The sequence below is a fragment of the Patiria miniata genome, unplaced genomic scaffold (genome assembly GCF_015706575.1).
Source record: "Patiria miniata isolate m_02_andy unplaced genomic scaffold, ASM1570657v1 HiC_scaffold_22, whole genome shotgun sequence".
NCBI lineage: Eukaryota > Metazoa > Echinodermata > Asteroidea > Valvatida > Asterinidae > Patiria > Patiria miniata.
Window position 1 is genome coordinate 11587854 of NW_024037061.1, and position 24137 is coordinate 11611990.

The 24137-nt window shown below is 40.9% G+C and overlaps 1 protein-coding gene across 1 annotated transcript; it reads left to right on the forward strand.

Moving 5' to 3' along the window:
* The first annotated feature begins 1185 nt into the window (after positions 1-1185).
* Positions 1186-22035, forward strand: LOC119730068 (atrial natriuretic peptide-converting enzyme-like). The gene is made up of 15 exons (XM_038202853.1): positions 1186-1290; positions 1919-2012; positions 3051-3089; positions 3636-3731; positions 4176-4208; positions 11138-11218; positions 12503-12535; positions 12974-13063; positions 15394-15507; positions 15981-16079; positions 16838-17062; positions 17562-17739; positions 18867-19150; positions 19918-20063; positions 21160-22035. Exons 1-15 carry the CDS (start codon positions 1186-1188, stop codon positions 21337-21339), a joined length of 1797 nt encoding a protein of 598 aa, XP_038058781.1. The 3' UTR covers positions 21340-22035.
* The last annotated feature ends 2102 nt before the right edge of the window (positions 22036-24137 follow it).

A 24137-nucleotide genomic window follows, 5' to 3' on the forward strand; every position in this document is an offset into this window, starting at 1 on the left:
TAAGTTTTTTTTTCCTATTTTTTTTTGTGTGCGAGAGCTGTTGATTGGCAAACACATACAGCTTGTTTCCTCGAATTATAAACGCGCGGGATTTTACCACACATCACATAGCTTACGTCATTGTAGTTTCAAGGACCACAACTTTTTTTTACGAGCACAAAATACTGTTCTATCTGCGTGTAGTTTCGACAAAAATATTCAAGTTCACTGAAGAGAGATGACAATTAACGAAAGGTGTTTCTGCGAGGCGATACGACTCTTTCGTCATATAAAATAAGAGAGTTTCAATGTCACTTCCGCAATTAATTAAGGTTACATACTAATTACTCGAAAAAAATCATTTCGTTTAATTAAAGGAAATACACATCATTGTTGTTATAAATGTCAATACGGTATGCTGTATACGCTTGTAAGCATCCTATTTGTTTAGATTCCTCACACGCTATGTGTTTCATGTTACCAGTGTTAATTGGATTTCTGTTCCGTCTGCCCTTCATAGATGTGTGCGTGTCTACAAAGTTGTTGTTTACACCTTTCTCATTCAAATCATTTCTCAAATCATTTCGTTTAATTAAAGGAAATACACATCATTGTTGTTATAAATGTCAATACGGTATGCTGTATACGCTTGTGTGCATCCTATTTGTTTAGATTCCTCACACGCTATGTGTTTCATGTTACCAGTGTTAATTGGATTTCTGTTCCGTCTGCCCTTCATAGATGTGTGCGTGTCTACAAAGTTGTTGTTTACACCTTTCTCATTCAAAAATTGCTGTCATTCCAAATTTTGTTTTCTTCAGTTACAGAGAAACGTGCTGTGCTGATCTCGACCTCGCGCAAACAAATTGAAAATATTAAAGAAAACAAACAAACAAGCAAACAAACAAACAAGTAATTAGTGCCCAAGGTTTTTTTTCAGACAGAGGGGAAGGTCTTCTAAAACAATGAAACCAATAAGGCGTTAATTATCCCACTTTAATGAAAATGCATATTTCAATTGTGCACCAAAAACATGGACGGTATAAAAGCAGCCCAGAGCTGCCCAGTTCAGAGGACCGTTTTCTGGATCGAAGACATCGGCTGCAGAGTCGGAAGAAATTGTCGAGAAATTTTCCTGCCGGAGTGAAGAGAAAACACATCCCGGTACTTGTGTTGTTGCATGCAGCGGCCGAGACGTTTACCGCAATGCGTATCCCGACTTTAGCATGTTTGATCGCAGTGGCGTTTGTCGTGTGCGTGGACGTGCACGCGTACTCGCACAACAACGCGCCACTGCGGAAACATGGACAGGTAAAAACTTGGACCCGTTTACGAATGGCCATCACGGCCCAGTTGCATTTAGCTGCTAAGCAGCAAATACTGTTCAGCAAATTAATGTGCTAAGCAAAATGATACTCAGTCCATGGCAGTATGTACTTGTCCGAATCAAATGGCTGCGGCCGGGAGTAACACACATGTCTATGGGAAGTGGCTGTAGCCACAAGCCAGTGGCTTCCATAGGCACACGTGTTATTTCCAGCCACAGCCACAACTTTCGGACACGGGCTAATTTGAAGCCGTAGCCGAGTAATTCGGACACGGCTACATTCCGTTGCATTGAGGGACAGTTAGTGCTGCACATGAACCCCGATTCCTTAGCTCAAACTGTACCACAAATGCAATGCGATGTACCTTAGCTGCACACTTCCGATCTATCCATATTGTGGGTTGATGGAAAATGTGATGGAGTTGTCATCTTTTCCCCCCGAATCTGCTCACTCATTTTGCCCATTGAAGCAAATCCGTTGTTTCTTACTTGACTCTCGTGTCGAGATTGTTTATTAACATTCCTCCCCTGTTCTTTTACAACCCCAGCCTGTCAGTCTTTAAAATTTACCAGAAATAGTAAAATAAAATGTCACTATTCTTCAAATTTCAGAAGAGCGCTGGTTCGCACCACCCTCCGGAGCCACAGAATCCCCGTGGACATGGCAGGGGTAATGAGCGTTCCAGCCAGATAGACCAGGAGTTAGGTAAGTTTGGCCGCCTCCTGGTGTCGATCTCACTCTGTTTAATGTCACGAATGTATTCAAAAGTGTTAATTGAAGTCCGTAATCTTCGGCACATTTTTTCTTCTTGCTTGACAAATTTTTGACTTTGAATGCTTGTGGTTTTTTTTTCATTGAAAAAGACCCGGCGAGTTAGGGTTGCTTTTGTGCGCAAACAGATCTGCCCTACGAGTAGACTGCATGGTTTCTGATCCTTACATTATCAATTACGATAAGGGGCGGGAACAATTAGAGTCAACCCTGCGAAAAACTGGCTTGTTATCAGGCCCCCAAAAATATTTCAATTCAACATTTCATAAGTTAATGAGACTGGCAGGTTTGCATGGCATGGTTGACATGAAAAATAATAGTGGAAGGTTTGCGGTAACGTCATGTGAATAATATAGCTTTTCAGTTGTGTGGTTCTGAGAAGAACCAGTTGTTTAAACTCTTTTAAACCAACTGGTTCTTCTCGGAGCCACACAACTCAAAAGAGAACCACACAACTCAAAAGAGATATTATTCACATAATGTTGCCGCAAAACGAGATATTATTCACATGGTGTTACCGCAAAACCTTCCATTCCTTAATATTTTTTTTTTAGCGGTAATGATTATTCCACAACTAAATGTGAGCCGGTTTTTTGTTCGGTCGGTGTCTCATTTAAAAGTGAGGAACTAAGTGGAATTCCAATATTCGTGAAAACACGTACTGCACGGGTGAAAATAACAACACCAAAGTACTAGCCATGTGCGGTATCGAATCGCTATACAGGAAGAAAGTTTCCTACCCAGGGCTTACTATTGGAAACGAGATTAGAAATAAAGTAAGCACTGGGGACGAGGTTGGGGTGGGGTGGGGTGGGGTGGGGTGGGGTGGGGTGCATTGGGGTGGTGGAGGGGAAGGGGAGGTGTGTCTCGCTTTTTTGAGGGGGAGGGGTCGGGGTTTCGTTGTATTGCATTTTGAATTGTTGCAGTTTCCATGAATATTTATGGTTTATTATGTTCTCTCCCTAAATACAGAAGGACATTGTGACCCCAGAGTCGACTTGAGCTGCTTCCGTGAGTATTGAATAACTTTGCCGTATTATGTCCGACTCTGCGCGGAAAACAAATTCTTCACATGTAGATTCAGACCACTGACCAATTCAAATCATAAACTTTTCCCCCCGAGTAGCGCAATATTTCAAAGTAATTATCAATCAGTAATTAATAGTCTCAAACTCCTACTGAGGGGATCGGAAAATCTAGTGTTTAATTTTGTTTAATATAGCCATACTTGAAAGGTTTTTGTCACAGAAAATCCATTGCGATTGTTTTGTCTGTGTCTCCAGCAGTCAATATTAAACTACCAAATTTTGAGCCAGTCAATGTTAATAAGACCGATGCCGTTTAACTGCATATCACGCAGGTGACGGTTGGGCCCGCTCTATAGTTCCAAACGATGGTCAAAATGACACTTCGCTGGATCATTTTCGGGTTATTTTGACCTGTTTCTAATGCTAAAGGAATGCAACGCATTCCCGTTTTGATTGAGGAGTAACGTTATTCCAGAAAAAAAATATATCCGGATATGCAATGATCCGGATATGACGTTTTGTCGTGCAGGCTGTCAACATCCTAAATTCGCCGGTGAGGGCGTGTCGTCGTCTCGTGTGAGGAACGGGGACCGCGACTGTGAAGACGGATCGGATGAAAAGGATAGTAAGTGATTCTAGATGTAATTCCAGACGAAGGGAGGTCTTTTCATGATGTTTAAAAAGATAGATTAAGATAATTAAAACTACGGAGGGAGGATCCTTTGGTTATTTTTTTTAAAACTCAGATACATCGCAATATAACGAACTGGAGTGGGCTTTAAGGAAATAACTTAACATACGTGGAACACTTGTCTTTTCGTGCAAAAAGCGAATACAAACAATTAATGGTTTGAATTTAGTTAATTTATTGTAAAACTACTTTAAAAATAGTAGGGAAGTGTTGATAAACTACCAACAATTTGGTCAATCCGCCGAAAGGCATAACAAATAATGAAATGTCAAGTTCCATTTTTAATAGTAAACCAGTCCTATTGTCTTCGATTTTTTTTCAAATGTGCGGAGTATTTTTCTGTCCAAGTGATTCCTTCTTGTCTCTGTCTCTCTTCAGGAGCTTGCACTGCAGATAGTAATGACTGTTTTGGTGAGTACATCATACGAACAATATTCTTGTATAATTTTATACTGGAGGGATGCCGCACTAGCACTACGCGCTAGCTGGTTGGAGTCGTAAAAACGGTAGTCCGAGTAACTATATGACTCTACGGATCGCTTTTTAACATTTGGACATGGTCGGGCGATAGTAGCCCGACCATGTCCAAATGTTAAAAAAGCGATCCATAGAGTCCTAGTTACTCGGACTATAAAAACGGTATTGTTTGAAGGTTTTAAATGGTTGTGAGTGGAAAGGAATGTTAACAAGAATTCAAACGTAAGCAAATCTTTCTTTTTTTAATCACTGTCTTTTTTACACCGGTTACAGCATTATGCAGGTTTAAACCATTGCTATGACGTCACACTATTGTTAAAAGTGTGGATTCGGAACTACGAATCTGTTACGCTGGTCACAAAGTGTGGATTCGGAACGAAGAATCTTTAGTAAAGTGTGGATTCGGAATTACGAATCCACACTTTGAACACGTCAGACAATTGTTCTCTATAATAAGGGAATAAATGTGTGCTCCGGAGGTTTTTATCACTCTGTTTAATACCACTTAGAGTCTTGGTGCTGATAATTACCCGAGCCGGAGGCGAGGGTAATTATCAGCACCCAGACTCTAAGTGGTATTAAACAGAGTGATAAATACCGACGGAGTACATATTTATTCCCATTCATAAATACCTTTTCGGTAAAAAAAAATCATATAATTCGTTCAAAACATCCCGATTTTGTTCAACAAATTCACTTTATGCTTTTTGAAACATCCCTCCTGCAAAATAATGGAGTGTTCAGCTGGCGAGTAAGATGAAAACAACCCTTTTATGGAGATTGACGCGCGCGTATCATGTTCTACGCGATGTCGCGCAGAACGCACCTGGCGCGTTGCGTTTTGAATTTAGAACTATAAAATTCTAACTCCCTGGTAGTGTTGCGCATGCCTACGTGAGGATTGTGAACGTTCAACCAATGAAACGATAAGAGGCACTGGATTTTTAGGAGTCCACATTTTATTGTGACACTGGAAAAGTGTTTAAGACCAGCTAGCCATGTCTTTATCATCCGTTTAATACCGGCCACGTGACGGGCTCTCGACCAATAGGAATGGCTAAACTGTCTGAGGTATTTATGAATGAGCATTAATAGGACCATATGCGTGAAAATTTCCTTCCGAAATTACCAATGCATCTTCCATGTCAGATTCTCCGCCGTCACTGCAAAACCTACTTCGAGTCAGAAAGAAATCATTGTCTGAACTATCAATTTGTCGACGGAAGGAGCCTGGACAAATTTTGCAACCTGACGCCACTTTTTTTTCTCCATATATCATCTCAATGAAGGGCGTTCATTGCCAAAATGATGATAGACATGAATCTGGGACTGAGAAATATTTCCAATTTTGTTAGGAAATAGTCTCCATAGACTTTGTACACACTCGCGGAAGTGGCGTCAGGTTGCAACATTTATCCCAAGTCTTTTCATCTCCACTCAAAATGCCAATACTTCTTTTGACGCAATGGTTTAAGTCGAAGAATACACTCGCAAGTGTGGATTCTTAATTTACGAATTCACTCGGCGCTTCGCGCCTCGTGAATTCTTAAATTACGAATCCACACTTTCTCGTGTATTCTCCTTAACGTCTCCTAATTACTTGAACCATTCATGCCAGACGCTGAAAAATAATTATGTGTATATTCTGTGTGACGGAAAGTGTGTGAGCGTAGAGCCAGTTTATTTGTGACGTCATACACATAGCGCTAACGCTTAATCCACTGTCTGTTAGTGACTAGGCGGAGCTTATAGGAGCTCCCTGAGTTACTGCATGTACGCGATTGGTTAAGACAAGCGCCATAGGTTTAGTGCATGCATCGAGTAGTCGAGTTGATGTTGCGGACGGACAGGTAACGAGTAGTCTGAGTATCACCCGTTATCCACGGACCATCTCCTGTCTAACGTCTGATATGTCAAAGCATGCAGATTTATGCAAGCCGCGCGCCAGCCAATCGGAGGCGACTTTACTAAATCGTGACGTCATTTCATCCCAAAATCAGGACCAGAACGCTGTGATTGGTCAATTCGAATGCAGCGTTTTGTAATACAACAACAGCCGGGAGCGAATTCGCGTAACATGATACCGAGCGCCGCGCGCCGTGACATTTTTTTTTAAAATCCATGTCTATGACGCGCAACGGGCGAATGACCGAAGACCCGATAGACCTATAGAAAGCGCCTGCTGATTGGTCAAAATCTAGGAAGCAAAGAGGCGGGGTCTTGCCTAATTAATCAGCAAATCTGTTTGCGCATAATAGACCACGGCATTCGCCGTGGTCTATTACATAGACTAGGTAGCGAGCGAGCAAGAGGTGAATTACTTGTGCTTTGCGTTTTGAGAAATGCTTATGCGCGTACATTGTACATAGTCTTATGAGCTGTACCGGGTCGGTTACGCTGGCATGTATAGCTAATGTGTAGCAAGTACAGGGCCTATAGCTGTACGTTGCTGACAGGCTTAATTGCAAGGTCGATGCGCGCGTAGCGGGCCGGTACAAGGCTGTACTGTGCATGCATTGCTTACGATACTGTACATTATTTATGCTGTTGTACATTGCCTGCGCGGTTGTACATTGCTGATGCTTGGGCACATTATAGACATTGTGGTGCATTGCTGACATTGTTGTGCATTTTGGATGCTGTTGCGCATTGCTGCTGCGTGCAGTAGGCTTGGCTCATCTCTCCAATATTTAAAGGACCCCGATAATAGAACAAGTACGCCTATTAATTCCAATTACTGTACATTTATTGATTATTGTTGAATACATTATGATTAAAGTTGATTGAGGTTACCAAAAATTCTGTTCAGGTGTCTCTGTTACAAGTTCATTGTACAATTTACAGGGTAATTAACAATCATTCACAATCGGGCGGTAGATTTCCACCAAAAACTGATCTCTCGTCTAGGGAAGAGCCTTGGTTTGGGAAGATTGTCTTCACCCCAATCGGGAGTCAGACTTATCAGTCTTAACAGACTTAGGTTAGCCAGGGGAGTTCCCGCCTCAATATATAATTATAGAAAGAGAGGAAGACACCATAATGAGAACATTGCGTATCGCTGTGTTGATTTATTGGTCGAGAAGTATTACTTCTCTTCGTAGGACCTGAGAGTAACAAAACAACCGAAAAGACAGCATAAGGAAAAACTTTAAGGGCAAAAAGGCAAAAACCAGGTAAATGAAAAAAAAAACCATCACGTCAATGAGCACGGCAAAATCAAGTCAAACTAGAGGTTGAAGGAACAACCACACGGTGTTGGGCCATGGATTACCGCAAACTTTGCCACACACATCAACTCAAAATGTTTAAATCCATGTTTGACTTTTCAACATGCCGCCAGAGCTGCTCTAACATTTGATGACGTCACCTGTAAAATTTTTGTACATTGCTGCCTAGGCAGACACTCGAATCGTTGAAAGCAAGTTCCCATCTTCTGCCAATTTCATTAATAAGGCACTTCCGGTTTCGACCGGAAGGAAGAGTCACGTGATTTTGCACTTAAAACCAAAAATGAAGACCCTGCAATATTTTATCGATTTCCATAAAGAACAAAATCAAATATGTAGCAGTTGATTTTATATTGATTTTCAAAGATTAAATATGGAAATATTTGATTGCTTGTAATATTACACTTGTGACATTGTGACGTCATTACCAGAAACCTCAAGAGCTATATTTACTGTGCTGTATACAACCAAATCTTGATTATATCTATCACGGTATATTTTCTAGCAATTTTTTAAGGTTTAAAGGTCTTTTTATTGTAACTTCCGGTCTGATGACGTAATCAATTTTTTTTTGCGCAGGTGTTGTCTGCATTATGGTCATCATGTACATTAATTTTGAAGCGATTACCGCAAACTTCGCTACAGACATCAAGTGAACATGCGTTTTTGACGTTTTTTAACCTGCTGCTAGAGGGCGCTCCAACACTTCATGGCATCATCCATAATTTTTTTGAAAGGTCAATCCAGGCAGACACTTAAATCGTTAAAAGCAAGTTCATATCTTTTTCCACTTTTAAATTATTAGGCACTTCCGGTTTCGACCGGAAGGAAGGGCCACGTGATTTTAGGCGCACAGGATAAAATGAAGATCATGTACCATGTCGATTTCCGCAAATTTCAGGTTCCGGTCTCTCACGGTTGATTTTATATGGAATTTCAAAGATTAAATTTTTTAAACTTTCAAGTGACGTCACGTGACCCATGATGACGTCATGATGACGTAATTGCAAAAAACCACATCTGCGGTGGATTGGGCATTCATGTATTGACAAATGAAGTTCATATATTATTCCATTTTTCCAAACAGTTCTGAGAATATGCTGAGAAGAACAAAAACAGTAAATTCTTACAAAACCAATAGGTGTTGGGCTCAAGGCCCAACACCGAATAATAGAATTGGTAAAAAGCAGGGGAGAAATCTGGTAAAAGAAGTGAGTTTGTCTTACATACGCAGTGTGGACTTCCGAACAAAAGACGTCCACATAATGTAGGTAGCACCGACGTTGTGTGTGTTGGCGTGTGTTCGGACATCGCTCTGGTGAAAAGCTGCTTGAGACGCAATGGACCGATCCAGTAAGCACCGCTCCATGGTGATCTGACCAATCACAGCCGTGATTTATGTCCGACGTGCGCGCACTAAAGTCCGACCATAGATATAGAACTTAAAATAACTACATGTATATCTATGAGTCCGACATGCGTGCACGCGCGTATGATGCGCGCGGAAGGAAAATACAGGGTGGCATTGGAGCCGGAGAGGAGCACGTGTTAATTTGCCCACGTGCGCACTGGGCGGAGCTTACTGGATCGGTCCATTGCATTGTATTGAGGGACAATAGGGAATTGAACATGCTAGGGACACCAGGCAGCACTTAGTGAACATTTGGGGGACAAATACGTTGGTAACGTGGTAATAATAGGGAGGTTTCGCAAGCGAACGGATACGCTTACACTTACGTTTAGCTATCCGTATCCGTTTTTTACTTACGTGTAGCGAGCGAGATATGCGTCTCGTCTGCACGTTTAGCGGATAGTGAGTGGCGTATGACGTCATACGTGCAGACGACACGCATATCTCGCTCGCTACACGTAAGTAAAAAACGGATACGGATAGCTAAACGTATTTGTAAGCGTATCCGTGCGCTTGCGAAACCTCCCTATTGCGTTCCTAACTTTTACTAGTTTTAGGCCTGAGTGTGCTTTGCCGGCGTGCGTTGGTGTCTAGGCTGCATGATCTTGGGGATATAGCCTCGACCTCGGTTATATGAAGTTGTGTTCTGAGATCAGAAAGACGCATCTCAAAAAAGATGTCACCCGAGCATATTCGGTGAGCAAGGCTGTAGGGTATAGCTATAGGCTCTCTTTTTTGTATGGAAAGGGCGGAATGAATTGAGGGAGAGATATATTGATGACTGACAAGAGAGACCTGTGGGTTTGGAGAGTAAATTTGATAGGAAGCCCTGATTTGATTTTTAAGTGGACGAGAACATCAAGGAACGAGATCATCGAGTTGAAGCATTCATGCGTGAATTTGATTGTGGGATGAAAGGAATTACAGAACTGTGTGAATGTGTTAAATGTGTCTTCATCCTGCAGTGGGTCCAGATAACAAAGATGTCATAATGATCGCCACCATGCAGTGATATGGGTACTGTACGGGGTCTGTGAAAGAATGAGACTATCTAGGCTACAGTCAAAAAAAGGGAAACCCAAATGTTGGGACTATCATTGTTTTAGTGAAGTTCTGCATGTACATTAGAGACACACTCTCGGAAAAAATGGTTCGGATAACATTGTTAACTTATTTCTTATGATGGGACTGCGGTTTGGCCGAAGTCAATTGAGCGTGATCGGCTGACTGATAAGGTTTACGTACAAAACCCCAAGACAACGAGGTTTTTGAATAGAAAGCTGCTGGACCACATTTTGCGAGAGTGTGTCCGTAATGAAGCCTGCCGGTAATGCTGAGCCTGCATACTGCCAAAGTTACCAGTGGCATCCCTACATGATTTTCTCGTACAAATAGGACCCATGTTGGACCCTAATTTTATCAAATCTGCTCTTAGATAATAGCCCAAAAGCTAGGGAGATGATCCTCGGCTATATTCGCACGATTCCACCGATTTTTAAACTAGACGGTCTCGTTTTTTGCAAAAAATTGTGGGGGCACTTTTTATGCAAATTAACGACGCGGAAGCGTAGAAATTTTGAAACCCTAATCAAATTTATTGCGCCCGCTGTTGGTCTTATTGCGCCATTCTGATGTATCTTCTGTTGAAAAGTACATGAGTGATTTGATTGATTCTTGTACTAAAAGAAAGCTTATGAATTGGGCTTTCACTAGATTTTGGAAAGTGCTACATGCAGAACTTCACTAAAACAATGACCCGACATTTGGTTTTCACTTTTTCATGACTCCCCCTGTATTCTGCCCATAAAGAGGTTGGCATAGTTGGGGGCAATGTTGCTGTGCCCATGGCTAGGCTGTGCCTTAGTACCTGGAGGTGTGCCGTTGAAATCGAAGTTGTTGAAGATAAGGATTAATCTGATGAGATTGGTGAGAGTGGGGGTCGAGGGTGAGTGTTAAGGGCGATTGTTGAGTGTTTCGGCACATGCGCTGATGCCTTTGTTGTGTGGGATGTTGTATAGAGACTTGACATCCATGGTGGCAATGAGTGTGTTACCAGGGAAAGGACGATTCATTGATGCGTTAAATTTTACGGAAAAAAAATCTTCGGATTGGATGTATGAGGGTAAAAGTCTAACAAGGGGTTTCAAGTGAAAATCAATTTATATAATTAGGGCCTACATAAATTTTTATTGTACATGTATTTGTATTATGTCCCCTGATTACAGAATGCTCGGACGGTTCGCGGAAAATCAAAGATGAGTTTAAATGCGACAATATAGAAGACTGCTATGATGGATCTGATGAAGGTATGTGAAGGGGAAAAAAATGACAAGACGTCACTGACGAAGGTGACAACGACACTACGGCAATATACAATGACAGTGGTAAACACAGGTGGCAAAGTCCTGGCATCGACCACAGCGACGACAACTTTATGACAGCAATGACGGTTGACACGGCGACCAAAATCGACGGCAAGGATGGTTGCATCGACTTCAGTGACAGCTGTCAACATGACGACAATAGCGACAGCGACAGTGTCAACTGTAACGACAGCAGTTGCAACTCATTGACAGTTATGACAACACAATGATAACGACGAAAACAGGAATAACAACGAACCACCAAACAACGGGGGACAAAACAATGGCTGCAACCGGAAGTGTACAGTGACGGCCAAAACTGCAACACCAATTAACTATAAAACTTAATGTCCATGCTATAATTTGTCTCAATCTAGCTCATCAAGGGTATAGCCCCATAAATGTGGCCAATTTACTGGACTAATACGTCCGTAAATAAAGTCCACACTTCCACCCATGGGCGTCGCCAGGATTTTTTCTAGAGGGGGCAAAAACATTTTTTGCCAAAAATGCTTGCATTTCTCAACATATTCTCGATTTATCAGTTTTAGAGGGGGGCAGGGACATTTTGCCTCCCCCCCCCACCCAACTCATTAAATTTACACCACTTTGTCTTCGCGCCTCTTTTTCTTTTCATTTTTTTTTTCTTCTTCTTCTTCTTCTTCTTTTTTTTTGCTTTTCCAGGGGGGGGGGGGGGCAAGTGCCCCCCTTGCCCCCTCCTCGCTACGCCCATGCTTCCACCATGTACAAAAAAACATGCCGAACTTTGTCAAATTTTGATTTTCACATTTAGGCTTAGTTTGTAGTTTATTTTTGCTTTAGAAGCGTACTCACCCTCTTTATAGGCTAATCAGAAAGTGCTGCCTTTTTCAGATGTCTAATTTTCGTGAAATTTCATGTTGAAATGTTGATACGCAAACGTGTGCAAACGAATCTGGACATTTCACGAATAATAGACATCTGAAAAAGGCAGCACTTTCTGATTAGCCTATAAAGAAGGTGAGTATGCTTCTAAAGCAAAAATAAACTACAAACTAAGCCTAAATGTGAAAATCAAAAAATTGACAAAGTTCTACATGTTTTTGTACATGAAGAGTGGCCTTTATTTACGGAGGTAGTCCAGTGAATTGGCCACATTTATGGGGCTAGCTCAAGGGCTGTACTCTTAACACTGCATTCTCATTAAGAAACTCCTATTGTTTTGTGTGTGTGTTTTGGTTCTTACAGAGTATTGTTACTATCCAACGGGCGATCTTTACAGTAAGTAACTTTCTTTACTTTTTGTTAATAACCCCAAAAAGAAAGTGAAACAAGTTTTGACATTGATCGTTATAGTTGATTATTTTCATGACTTCGATTGTAAATAGGGTTAATACGCCACTGTCAATTTAAACCAAGCGAGTGCTGAAGCTAACTATTGGTTAACCGTTATCATGACAAAAAAGCAGATGATGTAGTTTCCGTAAATTGATCATTGAGTCTTCATTAATTCCCCAAAAGTCCATGGATATGAACTTAAACGATGAGAAGATGCTTGTTGCAGACATATCATGCAGTGACATGTAGTCGCTAAATTACGTTGTCTAGCTGCGTTAAGGGAGTGATAGGTGGAATTGAAATGTTTGCTTTATCATAGTAAAGAAAATATATGATAGTGTTAAATCATGATGATTTGTTCGTGCTCCCCAAATTCTACAGCTTGCTACAGCACAGGAGAGAAGGTGGACATGGCATACACCTGCGATAATTACGACGATTGTTCAGATGGTTCTGACGAGTACTGCTTCCGTGAGTATAAAATCAGTTATTCTCCCTGTGGAGCAAGATACACTCAACCAAAAAAGAAAGTCCCCAAGTTTGTCTAACTCAAAAACTACAGGGCACATCTTATTCAAATTACGACTGATCAGTACAGAAATTCCTCAGCAATCCAGCCATACTCTTTGTTTGGCCCAAAACAGCGATAATGTGAACAAATTTTTGCAGTTTATGACAAATGGTACTTTTGTATACGTGCAAGGTGAGTGTGAACCACAACTTGCACGTACACAAAAGTGCAGATGTTTTCGGTATCATTTGTCATAAATTGCTTAAATTCGTACACATTACCACTGTTTTGGGCCAAATAAAGAGTATGGCTGGATTGCTAAGGAATTTCTGTACTGATTAGATTTGAGCGAGAGGTGCTCAGTAGTTTTTGAGACAAAAAAGTATTGGAAGGGAGGACTTTCTTTTTTGATTGAGTGTATAGACCCCTTTTATGGATGTAAAGCAGCCAAGTCTGTGTACACTTAAAGAGGTTGTGGAATGCTCGAAGACATTTCCGTCATTTTTCGGGTATATGTAGCCTAAGGTGTGATGAAATAAAAACCACTATTGTTTCTGTCATGATATGAGTACAAAAGGTACTTTTGAGAGCTGGTTTTCAGGTCCAGTTTCGACCCGAACGTGCAACTGTGTAAAAGTCGTCGTTGCGGGCAGCAAACAAAACACAGTAAATCGTGACGTAATAAACAGGACTCGTGTATGCTACTGTGCATCGGCAGTCCTGTTTATTACGTCACGATTCACTGTGTTTTGTTTGCTGCCCGCAACGACGACTTTTACACAGTTGCACGTTCAGGTCGAGACTGGACCTGAAAAACAGCTCTCAAAAGTACCTTTTGTACTCATTTCATGACAGAAACAATAGTGGTTTTTATTTCATCACACCTTAGGCTACATATACCCGAAAAATGACAGAAATGTCTTCGAGCATTCCACAACCTCTTTAAACAATCTATTATTTCTGTTCTAGCGGCGGGTAAAAAGTTCAGAATACATAAGCAAGGAATTACGTTTTTACCAGAGCCATGGAATTGGGTCGGCATTTTTGTTCGTTTTACACTAAGACGATATAGGCCTAGAGGATGAACATGGCGTCACTGAATTTAAGAGCATGGCAATGTAAATGTATACATGCTTGTCATCTTAAATCAATTTAAAATATATCTGGCATGTGACTGCACGCCATTCATCTTAGGCCTATACTGTAGGCATGTAGTTCAACAACATCGTCCCCATGTTGTTGAGCAGAACGCTTCCACAAGCTGCTCTCTCGATATTGTATAAAAGTTGAAAGCAGGTCCTGGGAACGAGATGTGCAGCTTACGGCCACTGGCACACAGAACAATTGTCTGGGTTAATTTTACCCAAGCAAGGGTGAAAACAGCAAAATTGGGTTGTCCTTTACCCAATTGTTGTGGTTAGAATTTTTGTTAAGTTAAACCAAAACTTGTACAGAGTAGAAACGAGTCACTGCTTTTTGCGACTTTAGTCAAGTCATTTTAAAGAAGTGACTCGAGTCGAGTCATTAGGTCAAGAAGGTCGAGTAGAGTCGCGTCACAGTGTGTAGTCGACGTATGTATCATTAATGTGTACATTATTCGCGAACATTATTCTAACGTGACATGAACACAATCAGGCACCGGCGTAAGTCATTGCAAATATATTTCACAAAGTTCTGCTTTTATTTTTTGGACTCAAGTCTTACTAGCCTTCCTCGAGTCGAGTCGAGTCATTCTGATGAGGCTCTTGAGTCGAGTAGAGTAGAGTCGAGTCATTTGCTCACAATGACTCGAGTCGAGTCGAGTCATTTACCATTAAGGACTCGAGTCGAGTCGAGTCACCAAAAATTGTGACTCGAGGTCGGACTCGAGTCGAGTCATCGACTCGAGTCATTACAACTCTGAACTTGTGGTCATACCAAACTCAATTTAATTTGGTCTTGTGTGACCAACAAGTTTTGGTTGAATTTAACATAAATTTTAATCCAAACAATTGGGTAAAGGACAACCCATATTTTGGGTGGTTGCAGTTTTCACGTGCACCCTTGCTTGGGTAAAATTAACCCAGGCAATTTTTCAGTGCACTGGCAATATTCTCTACGCACGTGTCGTGTGGCGTTATTTAAACTCGGATAATGGGTTATGACACAAAACCTACCCAATGAGAGTTTAGTCGAAACCGTCAGCGTCATTAGCTGTAGTGTACACGTAACGGGTAAAATAACGGCACTCTTAGACACTCGGATCTGAAAGGCTGACCAAGATTTTGCTTCGTATGATTTTCCCTTACAGGAAGCAGCACAGGAGAAATGGGCTATTGTGATGATGACTGTGAGTACGATGTCTTATATGAACAGGTGTGCGATGGCGAGGTGGATTCTTACAATGGGATGGACGAAATGAATTGTGAGTATTGATGACTCATAAGACTTCATCAAGCGACCCCCTCTGTCCTCCTACAACAATGAGAGCAGGAGGGAGAGAAAACCGAAACTCGACAGTTTACCTATAGTTAGGCCTACAGTAATACATGTGCATCGAGCAAACAGTACAATACAAACAAACGTAACGTTTTTTATTTTAAATGACTTCGCAATAAAGGCAGGCACTGTGTACACCACCATGTTTTTCTCAGAAAAACAATTGGTCAAAGTGGTCAGAAATTGCCTCAGCTGGCACCACAGTGCATCCAGAATCCAAACACTTTTCAGGCCCTTAAGCGGAGTCCGCATCCCCACGCCGTTATTTTTTAGACCCACTTTTTGGGGGATCAAAAAAATGTTTGCCCCCAAAAAATTGTGTTCTGGATTAGCCCTTAATGTGAATGAAATACACGTTTGTTTCAAATGAAAAGAATTTGAGTGCTTTGACACATTTAGGCTTCCAGTGTGCTGATGGACTGTACAAGATCTGGGAAGAGTACTTGTTTGACGATTACGAGGATTGTCAGGATGGCAGCGACGAGAGGCCATCGGGCGGTACGTACAATGATTACTAACCCAGAAGGGGAGGGGCCAAGACAGAAAGGGGAGGAGACAATGAGAAGAAATCTGTCCCCTTCCTGCTAATAAGACATTTGTCGATCACCTTTTTAAAAAACAATTGTGTTGAATGTGAAGCTTAGAGATCATTTATATGACAGGCAACTATTGCATCTACCGATTGCTAAACAAAATGTTGGTCCAATTTTATTTAAGGCCCCCCCCCAAAAAAAGTCTCCGGTTTCTGGTGTGCGCGCGTCGCCGTAGCCATGCACATTGGCAAAATAAAAACTTCTTTTTTTTTCAATAAAAGATGATGTCTCAAAACCGCCAAACTCACTGGTTTGACTGGAATCCTGCTGCTGCACAATTTTAACGTGTTTTTAGGTTTGGGTTATCATCGAGAATAAGCTTTATGTTGCCTCTCTGGACTCCCATATATTTGCACTAAGTCTAGTCAGGCACCATTTGCAGTCATCAGCCACCTTTTGAAGCAAAAAAAAAACAGGTTAAAAAAGAAAAAAGCCGCGTCGCCACACCACTTTTTGGGCAAGCTCCATACCAGAAACTGGATACCTTTTTTGGCCTAAGGTTAATGTGCAACTTGGGCCAAAGTGAACAACAAGATTCAGATTCAACACTATCGAATTAGTAAAGTGGATCTTATTGCAAGTTGACATCAGAAAGTGAAGACGAACCTCAACTTCTAGACCGTGCAGATTTTGGTCCATGGCCTAACATTTTGTTCTCTGTAGGGCCAGAGATCATTGCACCGGTCAACCCTGTCCTTGAAGAGCCGGACGTGGTGGAATCATGCCAGTGGCAGGAGTGGGGTGCCTTCTCCGCCTGCAGTAATGACTGCGGGGCAGGGACACGGTCTAAGACCAGGAGGTGCGTCTGCCAGACCACCAGCTGCACATCCAAGGCGGACGAGACACAGACAGAAAAATGTCGAGGGTCGAGTTGCCCAACTGAAGCCAGTAAGTCGGTTTCGTCGGTTACAAGATAGGCCTGTGATAGGCATCTCCATAAAATGTTGAAAATGATGTCTCAAATGTGCTTCTTTTACAAATTATATGAAACCATTATTAAATTCGTAGGCATTGGTGACAATAATGATTTCAGCCGCATTGTTGACGTAAGGTATCCTAATGCTATAATTTCATCAAACGGTACTGGGTGTAATGTCTACATCCGTCCCTGTAATGTTTGTTTTTCAGTTCTTTTCGCTATCTCGCATGTATAAATATCAATCTTGGCGCGTAGCACAAAATTTAATTAAAAAAAACAAAACAACCAATTTTCCTGAAGACTGAATGGCGCTCTTCTTGCTCAAACATGAGATTTTCTCAATAATACGCTAGTTGGAGAAATTCATTTACAGGATTTTTTTGTGTTTGACACCAAACTTATGAAGTTACTATGTCTTAATTAGCCTAGGTCTGATTCTTTTTGTGGTAACTGTATCTTGATCTTAAGTTAGCGGGTGTGGTACTCGCTCTTTGTCGGTGGCCCAGGGTCGTATCGTCGGTGGAGAGGATGCCGAAGTCGGTGCTTGGCCGTGGCAGGCCCAGCTTTTGTACAGGGGAAGCTTCAAATGCGGTGGTACCCTCTACAAGAACAAATACGTCATCAGTGCGGCTCATTGTTTTGACGGGTAAGGACAGACTTGTTGAAGAGAAAATTAAAAAAAAAAAAGAATAACTTGAAGGCATTAGGCCTACGTTTGTTTTAGAATGCAAACGATGATTAGACTGGAGTAATGCACCCTGCTTGGCTGATTAGATTTGGGTTCGGCAATTGCCACGTAAGATCAGCCGTGTTAAGAACTGCAGTATAGAAATCAAACCAAAGAACTGATAGCAAGGAAGAGGTCTGAACAGAACATTGTTTTATCATTATGTGCTATGAAAAAGACTAACGGGCAAAACGGTATGTTAGAAAACAGTTCGTTACTAGTGTTACTAGTGTTAGTCTAGCATTAAAACCAAGAAGGCAATAGAATACCCTTGAAAATGGCAAAACGAAAATTAGAAATAAGTTTAAATGGGACACAAATTAGGGTGCCGATTTTCAAGGATTGCGTTGAAAACAAATTGCATTGCCTGGGCCCTTTAAATATAGTCCATTATTTGTAATTTGTGCATTTTGTTCGTTTGAAGCAACAAAAGTGTTCAAAATCTAAAGAAGGATACTGAACAACTAACCTGATGAAGTTTCAGCTCAGCTTCAGCTGTATATTCTGAGAAAAATAGCATTCTAGGATCTCAATTTCAAATCAAAAGTTGCTGAATCATGTTTTGAATTTGTTTTGAATTACAGCTATACGCGATGTCGTGCACTGATCCGACGAATTATAGCAACCGCGTGCACCTGTGCGTCGTGCCAATGCTTGCGCGCGCTGCGCCGAATAACAAAACGAACTACTAATTTAAATTTTCCTACGGTGCATCTTAAGACGCACCGTTGGAAAGGCCTTCTTTCGTTGATTACTTCAAAATGACAGCTTGCCAGAATGAATAATTTCACAGGGAGTTTAGTCCCCTTACTATCTTTCAACCAAGTATGTTTTTCAACAATAATTACGCCAATTACTTTTCGGATAGCTGCAAATGATGGACTATAGCTTTAATTAAACTCTAGATACCGGTGGAATAATACTACACACAGTATAGGCATCAGCCCAGACAATGCGAAATATGTATGGAACTGACTGATATACTGAGCAACAGCTGAGCCAGCAACGTCTATAATATTATATCTGAATTGTGTCGACCCCACCAGGAAGGACCAAGCCAGCAGCTGGTCGGTTCGACTCGGCAATCGCTACACCTACCGCAACCCTAGCGGAAGTCAGATCCACGAGAGCAATGTGGAATCCATCCTGCGATCGCCGAACCAGCCCTACAACTCCAGAACGTTCGACAATGACATCGTCGTCCTGGAGCTCACGACACCAGTAACGAACCCTACCGGCACCATCAGCAATGTCTGTGTCGACACCGACGCTGACAAGACGTTTGACTCCTCCTCCAACTGCTACATTTCCGGCTTCGGATTAACCGAAGGTAAAGTCTGATAAGGTGTACATATCCGGAGATTCGTCAAAAGTAAATTTTCATCAAAGGCCTGATGTGTCACAGAATCTCAATATCTTACATTTACGACAAAACATGTTGAAAAAGAAAAACCGTTTTTTTGACGTGGCATTGATGTTTGGCTGATTTTTTTCCCAGCAGTGAGTCAAGCTATCAAACCTTGAGCCAAATTGTTAACATAATATGACTTATGCCGTATGAATGCACACGCATAACAGTTTGATATCACTTCCTGTACCCTAGTTTCAGACTTACACATGAAACACATGCATGGCGTTCCTAACGTACATTTGTGTTTGAAGCCTTTTTTTTTTTAAGAAACGTGTGATTGAACAGCGCTCCAACAGCTTGATTTTTGAGGGCCAAAATACTCAGAGTGCTACCTCCTGAGTGAACGTTGGAAAAATCACTTGGGTGGGTCTCGAACCCACCTGCTTTTTAGTGCAGAAGTCTTTAAAATATTCTTAGCTGAAGTTCATTTGCACGATAATTATATCGTTAATCATATCGTTTGTTCCCCCCCCACACTTTTTTCTTCCTTGAATAAATCTTGTAGCCTATATATCTATAGCTCAGAATAGCTGAATCAATGACTCCAAACTCGAAAACGATGTTTAAATGATGATATTTTGCTCAAGACATGTAATTGGTTAAAGTGGTCAGAGATTGCCTTGTGCTGCTCGCTCGCATTAGCTCTGATCAAGGTATCTCGTTTCCCCTTTGTCAACATTTTGCAGACAATGGTAACGTCGCCAGCAAACTGCAGGCAGCCGCCGTACCTTACATCAGCGCTCAATCCTGCGTGGAGTATTATGGATTTGGAATCACCAACAACATGCTGTGTGCCGGGTTCCCAGCCTTAGGAGGGGTGGACTCCTGTCAGGTATAACATCCCTTTTTTTCCCTCACCAAAAGATCCATTAAGCCCCGCCCCATTTTGTTCTAACCAATCACAGCCGTGACTTTTATTGTCCGACCTGCGTGCACGCGCGTAAAAAGCACGCGGCTGGAACGTGCATGCTCAATTAACCTATTGCGGTAGAATCGCGTCAACGCAGCTTGTGAAATATTGTCCAATTACACGATATACAAATGGACGCGGATGGCGCAAAATCTGAGACAAACACAACTTAACGTATACAAAATTCCATAGGGTTGTCTAAGGGGCGTGGCTAATTGGCAAACGGCGATAGGTCCATCAAACAAAGCGGTTCTTTTTATATGATCACTAATATTCCACACTTCTATTCGCGGGGATGAGCGCTGCACAGTGTTTTTTGGAAAGCATAAGAATTTTCGGTATCTGCATCGAAAAGTTAACTTTTTTTATTAAGAACGTTTCGTCCATTTTTATTTCTATTCAAACTGGTTATCGAATCGTCCGCAAAACGTCAGTCGTTAACTCATAATGGCTCGGCATGCATGAAAAAAGCTATCATCGCCGCATGACGTACATTTTTTCCCTCTTTACATACAAAGGTTTTCTTAATTTTGTTCAACAAATGATCGTGTTTATAGCAACTCATTGAAATTGGCCCCTTGCAACTTTGCAGAGAAACCAGATTGAGCTAGTCTTAAATTATCGACACTGGCCTTATTATTATAGACTATGTTAGTATTTATGTAAATATGTAATGCAATGTTAAATGCAAAGTTTGCGGAAACACCATATGGGAATAATTTCTCAAAGTAAGAGAATATGGTTCTGAATTCTTCAAAGAACCGCAGAGGTATAAACTCGACGTTCCGGTCGGTATGCTCTGACCGTCTTCAGCACGGTCAGAGCATACAGACCAGAATGTCGAGTTTATTCCTCTGGTTCTTTTCAGAACCATTCTCTTACTTTGAGAAATTATTCCCACATGGTGTTTCCGCAAACCTTTCATTATTTATAGTGTCTCCAGCATGAAAAGTCTCAAATCTTAGTAATGCAATGTTGTTTGACTAAAACAGAAGACCTTTTTTTCTGTCTCCTTCAGGGCGACTCGGGCGGGCCGTTGGTGTGCACCGCACCGGACGATCCATCCAACCCGCAAAGCCCCCACCGTTGGTATTTGGTGGGCATCACCAGCTGGGGCTACGGCTGTGCGCAGGTGGGCATTCCTGGTGTGTACGCTGACGTGTCTCGATTCGGGGATTGGATAAAAGGTCTGTCTTAAGCACCGCCCTCGCGCGTGTGCGGGTGCGCGTGCGCGTGCCTAGCCTCCGCGGTGCCCAATCGTACCTGATGTGGCGCCCTTGTGACATTATCACAAGTGCTTATTAACATAATAGAATTAAACATAATTGAAGACCTGATGAATATTATTAAGTTATTGTAAGTAATAGTACTTTTAAAGTCATTTGAAATCACCAATGCGTTTACAAGTTTCACAGCTTTACTAAGACATTTTGTTTCCAGTTTTTGTTGTTTTATGATTAACTTTGATGAAGCCTTTATTGAGCGTTTATTAAGTGTTTATTTTTATATTTGTTCCCCTAATTTGTTCTTTATTGCAAATTTATTCGCATGTTTCTTTAATTGGTGAAATCTTGTTATTGTTGCACACAGATTTAAAATTCACTTTTTAATTATTATTTCTATGTTTTTTTTTACATATTTTTGCCAAGATGTATTCGTTATTTATTGTTTTGCTCGTGATGTTCACTGTGTAAATTTCCTGCAAGAAACTTGTTCTTTAAATCCATTTATTTGAAGATTATTTTATCAATCTGTTCGAGCATGTTTCAATTTTTTTTTACAATTGTTTGAGCAACAATTATTTGTGCAATGTTTCTTTGTGTGCAGTTTATTTCACATTTTCCTTCGTTTTTCTTCCAGCTACAATAAATGATCATTCGAGGTTCTTAACCAATTTCAGTTTTAAAACCTTTGTTGATTTTGTTTTTGTTTTGTATGTTAGATAATTGTTTATTGATTTTCTTTCATGGGAAGTGGTATAGCATGTAAGAGACTAGCTGGAGTTCTGATAGGCGGAGTTTAAACCTACCCCTTGCATGGAAAGTAAAAAAAGAAGGAAAGATTTATTCTAAACCTGTTTTATAACAAGTGGTGTTGTGGAACATGTATTTGCTAACGACATAATCGCTTTGTTCTGATTATTTTTCAAATGGATATAGCATTTGGGAAATAACCTCTTCACATCTACATTAAATCAAATTATCTATAAATCTGTTGTGTAATATTTGTTCTAAGCCGGCGCCAATTTCATTTTTTTCAAAAACAACCCAGCACCCGACCACTTCTTGGTCTCTATATCGAATAATTTTGGGATGCATGAGGGCGCACATTCTGAATCAGGCAAAGGTAGAAAAAGAGTCCGGCTGCACATGGGCGACCGGGACCACTGTTGCAAAAATCCCAAAATAGACTTGAACAATTCAATGGCGTTACCAGCGTGGGGTTAAGGGGTTATTCGGCCAGCCAATATTTTGTAAGGACTTCCCCTTTCCATTCAAATGCCCTTTTTTCACCAACGCTTACCCCCCCCCCCCAATATTTGTAAAGAGTGCCCTTCTTTTGTTAACAAGTAACTATTTGATTTTACATTGCAGCTCCGATGTGCAAGTACCCTTTTCAAGAAATTTTAAAAATGACCTTGCTACGCCCCTGCAATTATTGTAGAAATTTGCTTGTGAAAAATATTTATAAAAAGTCATGTCTAGTTGTAAGGCCAGGCTTACATGACTGACCGAGTTTACTAGTCCCTGTCGCGGGCCAAATTACAGGTCGATTTGCTTGAATTAATGCATGACGTGGACAGCGCCTATGGTTCCAGACCAGTCCATCGACCTCAGTGATAATTACATGCACTTCCATCAATTATTAAAAATACTCACAAATTTTCCAAGGTATTTGAGACACATATCAAATTAAAGCTTGTTTAATTATCTTTCAGTTTCTGTTAAATTTTTTTGTTAACCAATGTGTTAACCAATGACTTTTGGGGGAAAACTCCATCCAAAGATGATCACCCCTAAAAGTAGTACACTCCATAGCAAAATAGAGTAGTTTTAGGGGCTAATTTCATCCCAAGTTCACAGAAATACGAGATCGCAGACCTTTGCACGGCTTCCACCCTTTTTTTTTTTTTAAACAAACCCTCAACTTCATGGCCCTCAAAATGCTCTAATACCGGAGAATTTGAGGGCATGCAAATCGTCGGCGTAGGCAATTTTGGGCCGATTTACTAGCCTGCACCCCCCCCCCTCACATGCAAGGCCTCGACTCCATTGTTCCCAGCGATTTTAATTGGAGGAATGCCCGGCAGCAGATTATTAAAAATAAATGAAACAATAGCTGCAAAAGATGAGCCACGTGACAACAGTAAACAAAGAACGAATAAAACAAAGGACCAAGGCTAATATTGTCATTTAATAATGAAATACTGTATTTTTCTGATCCTTTCACCTCGTAAGTAATAGAATACCAATACAAAAGCAAACAACAACTGTTGTAATTTTTTTTCAGACAAGGGTGTCTTAATAAATGGTTTGTATCCCAACACTTCCAAGGCAATTAACATAAAAAGGGTGTGTCTTAACCTTGCCTATGACAATTCTGCTGAATGTTGAATAATGATTCTACAGGGTGAGTTAAAAAAAAAAAGAGCAGAACCCAAACCCAATAAAATATATTTCATATTTTAAAAAATATGTAGCGCCAAAAATAATAATGACTGAAAAGGCAATTTCGTAAGCTACTTTTAGATGAAAAAATTACTGTAATTGCTCAATCCGTTCAAAGAATATCACCATTTAAACACAATGACCCTTAAACCTGTCTCGTCCAAAAAAGCAATTCATTGTGCGATTTGACTGTTTTGAACAACAAAGACAATGACACATAATACTTGTTTCAACAACTGTCACTAAATGTAGTACACAATATCTTTATTAACAACCCTGGTTAGGCAAACAATATGATTTATAAAAATGTACTTTTTGTAAAGGACGG

What these genes read in the sequence shown, in the direction of transcription:
- LOC119730068 (XM_038202853.1), top strand. Translation starts at nt 1,186, where the DNA reads ATGCGTATCCCGACTTTAGCATGTTTGATCGCAGTGGCGTTTGTCGTG. An exon ending in TGGGATGGACGAAATGAATT is followed by an intron (nt 15,508 to 15,980) that starts GTGAGTATTGAT and finishes TGACACATTTAG; the next exon opens with GCTTCCAGTGTGCTGATGGA. An exon ending in CGGCTTCGGATTAACCGAAG is followed by an intron (nt 19,151 to 19,917) that starts GTAAAGTCTGAT and finishes AACATTTTGCAG; the next exon opens with ACAATGGTAACGTCGCCAGC.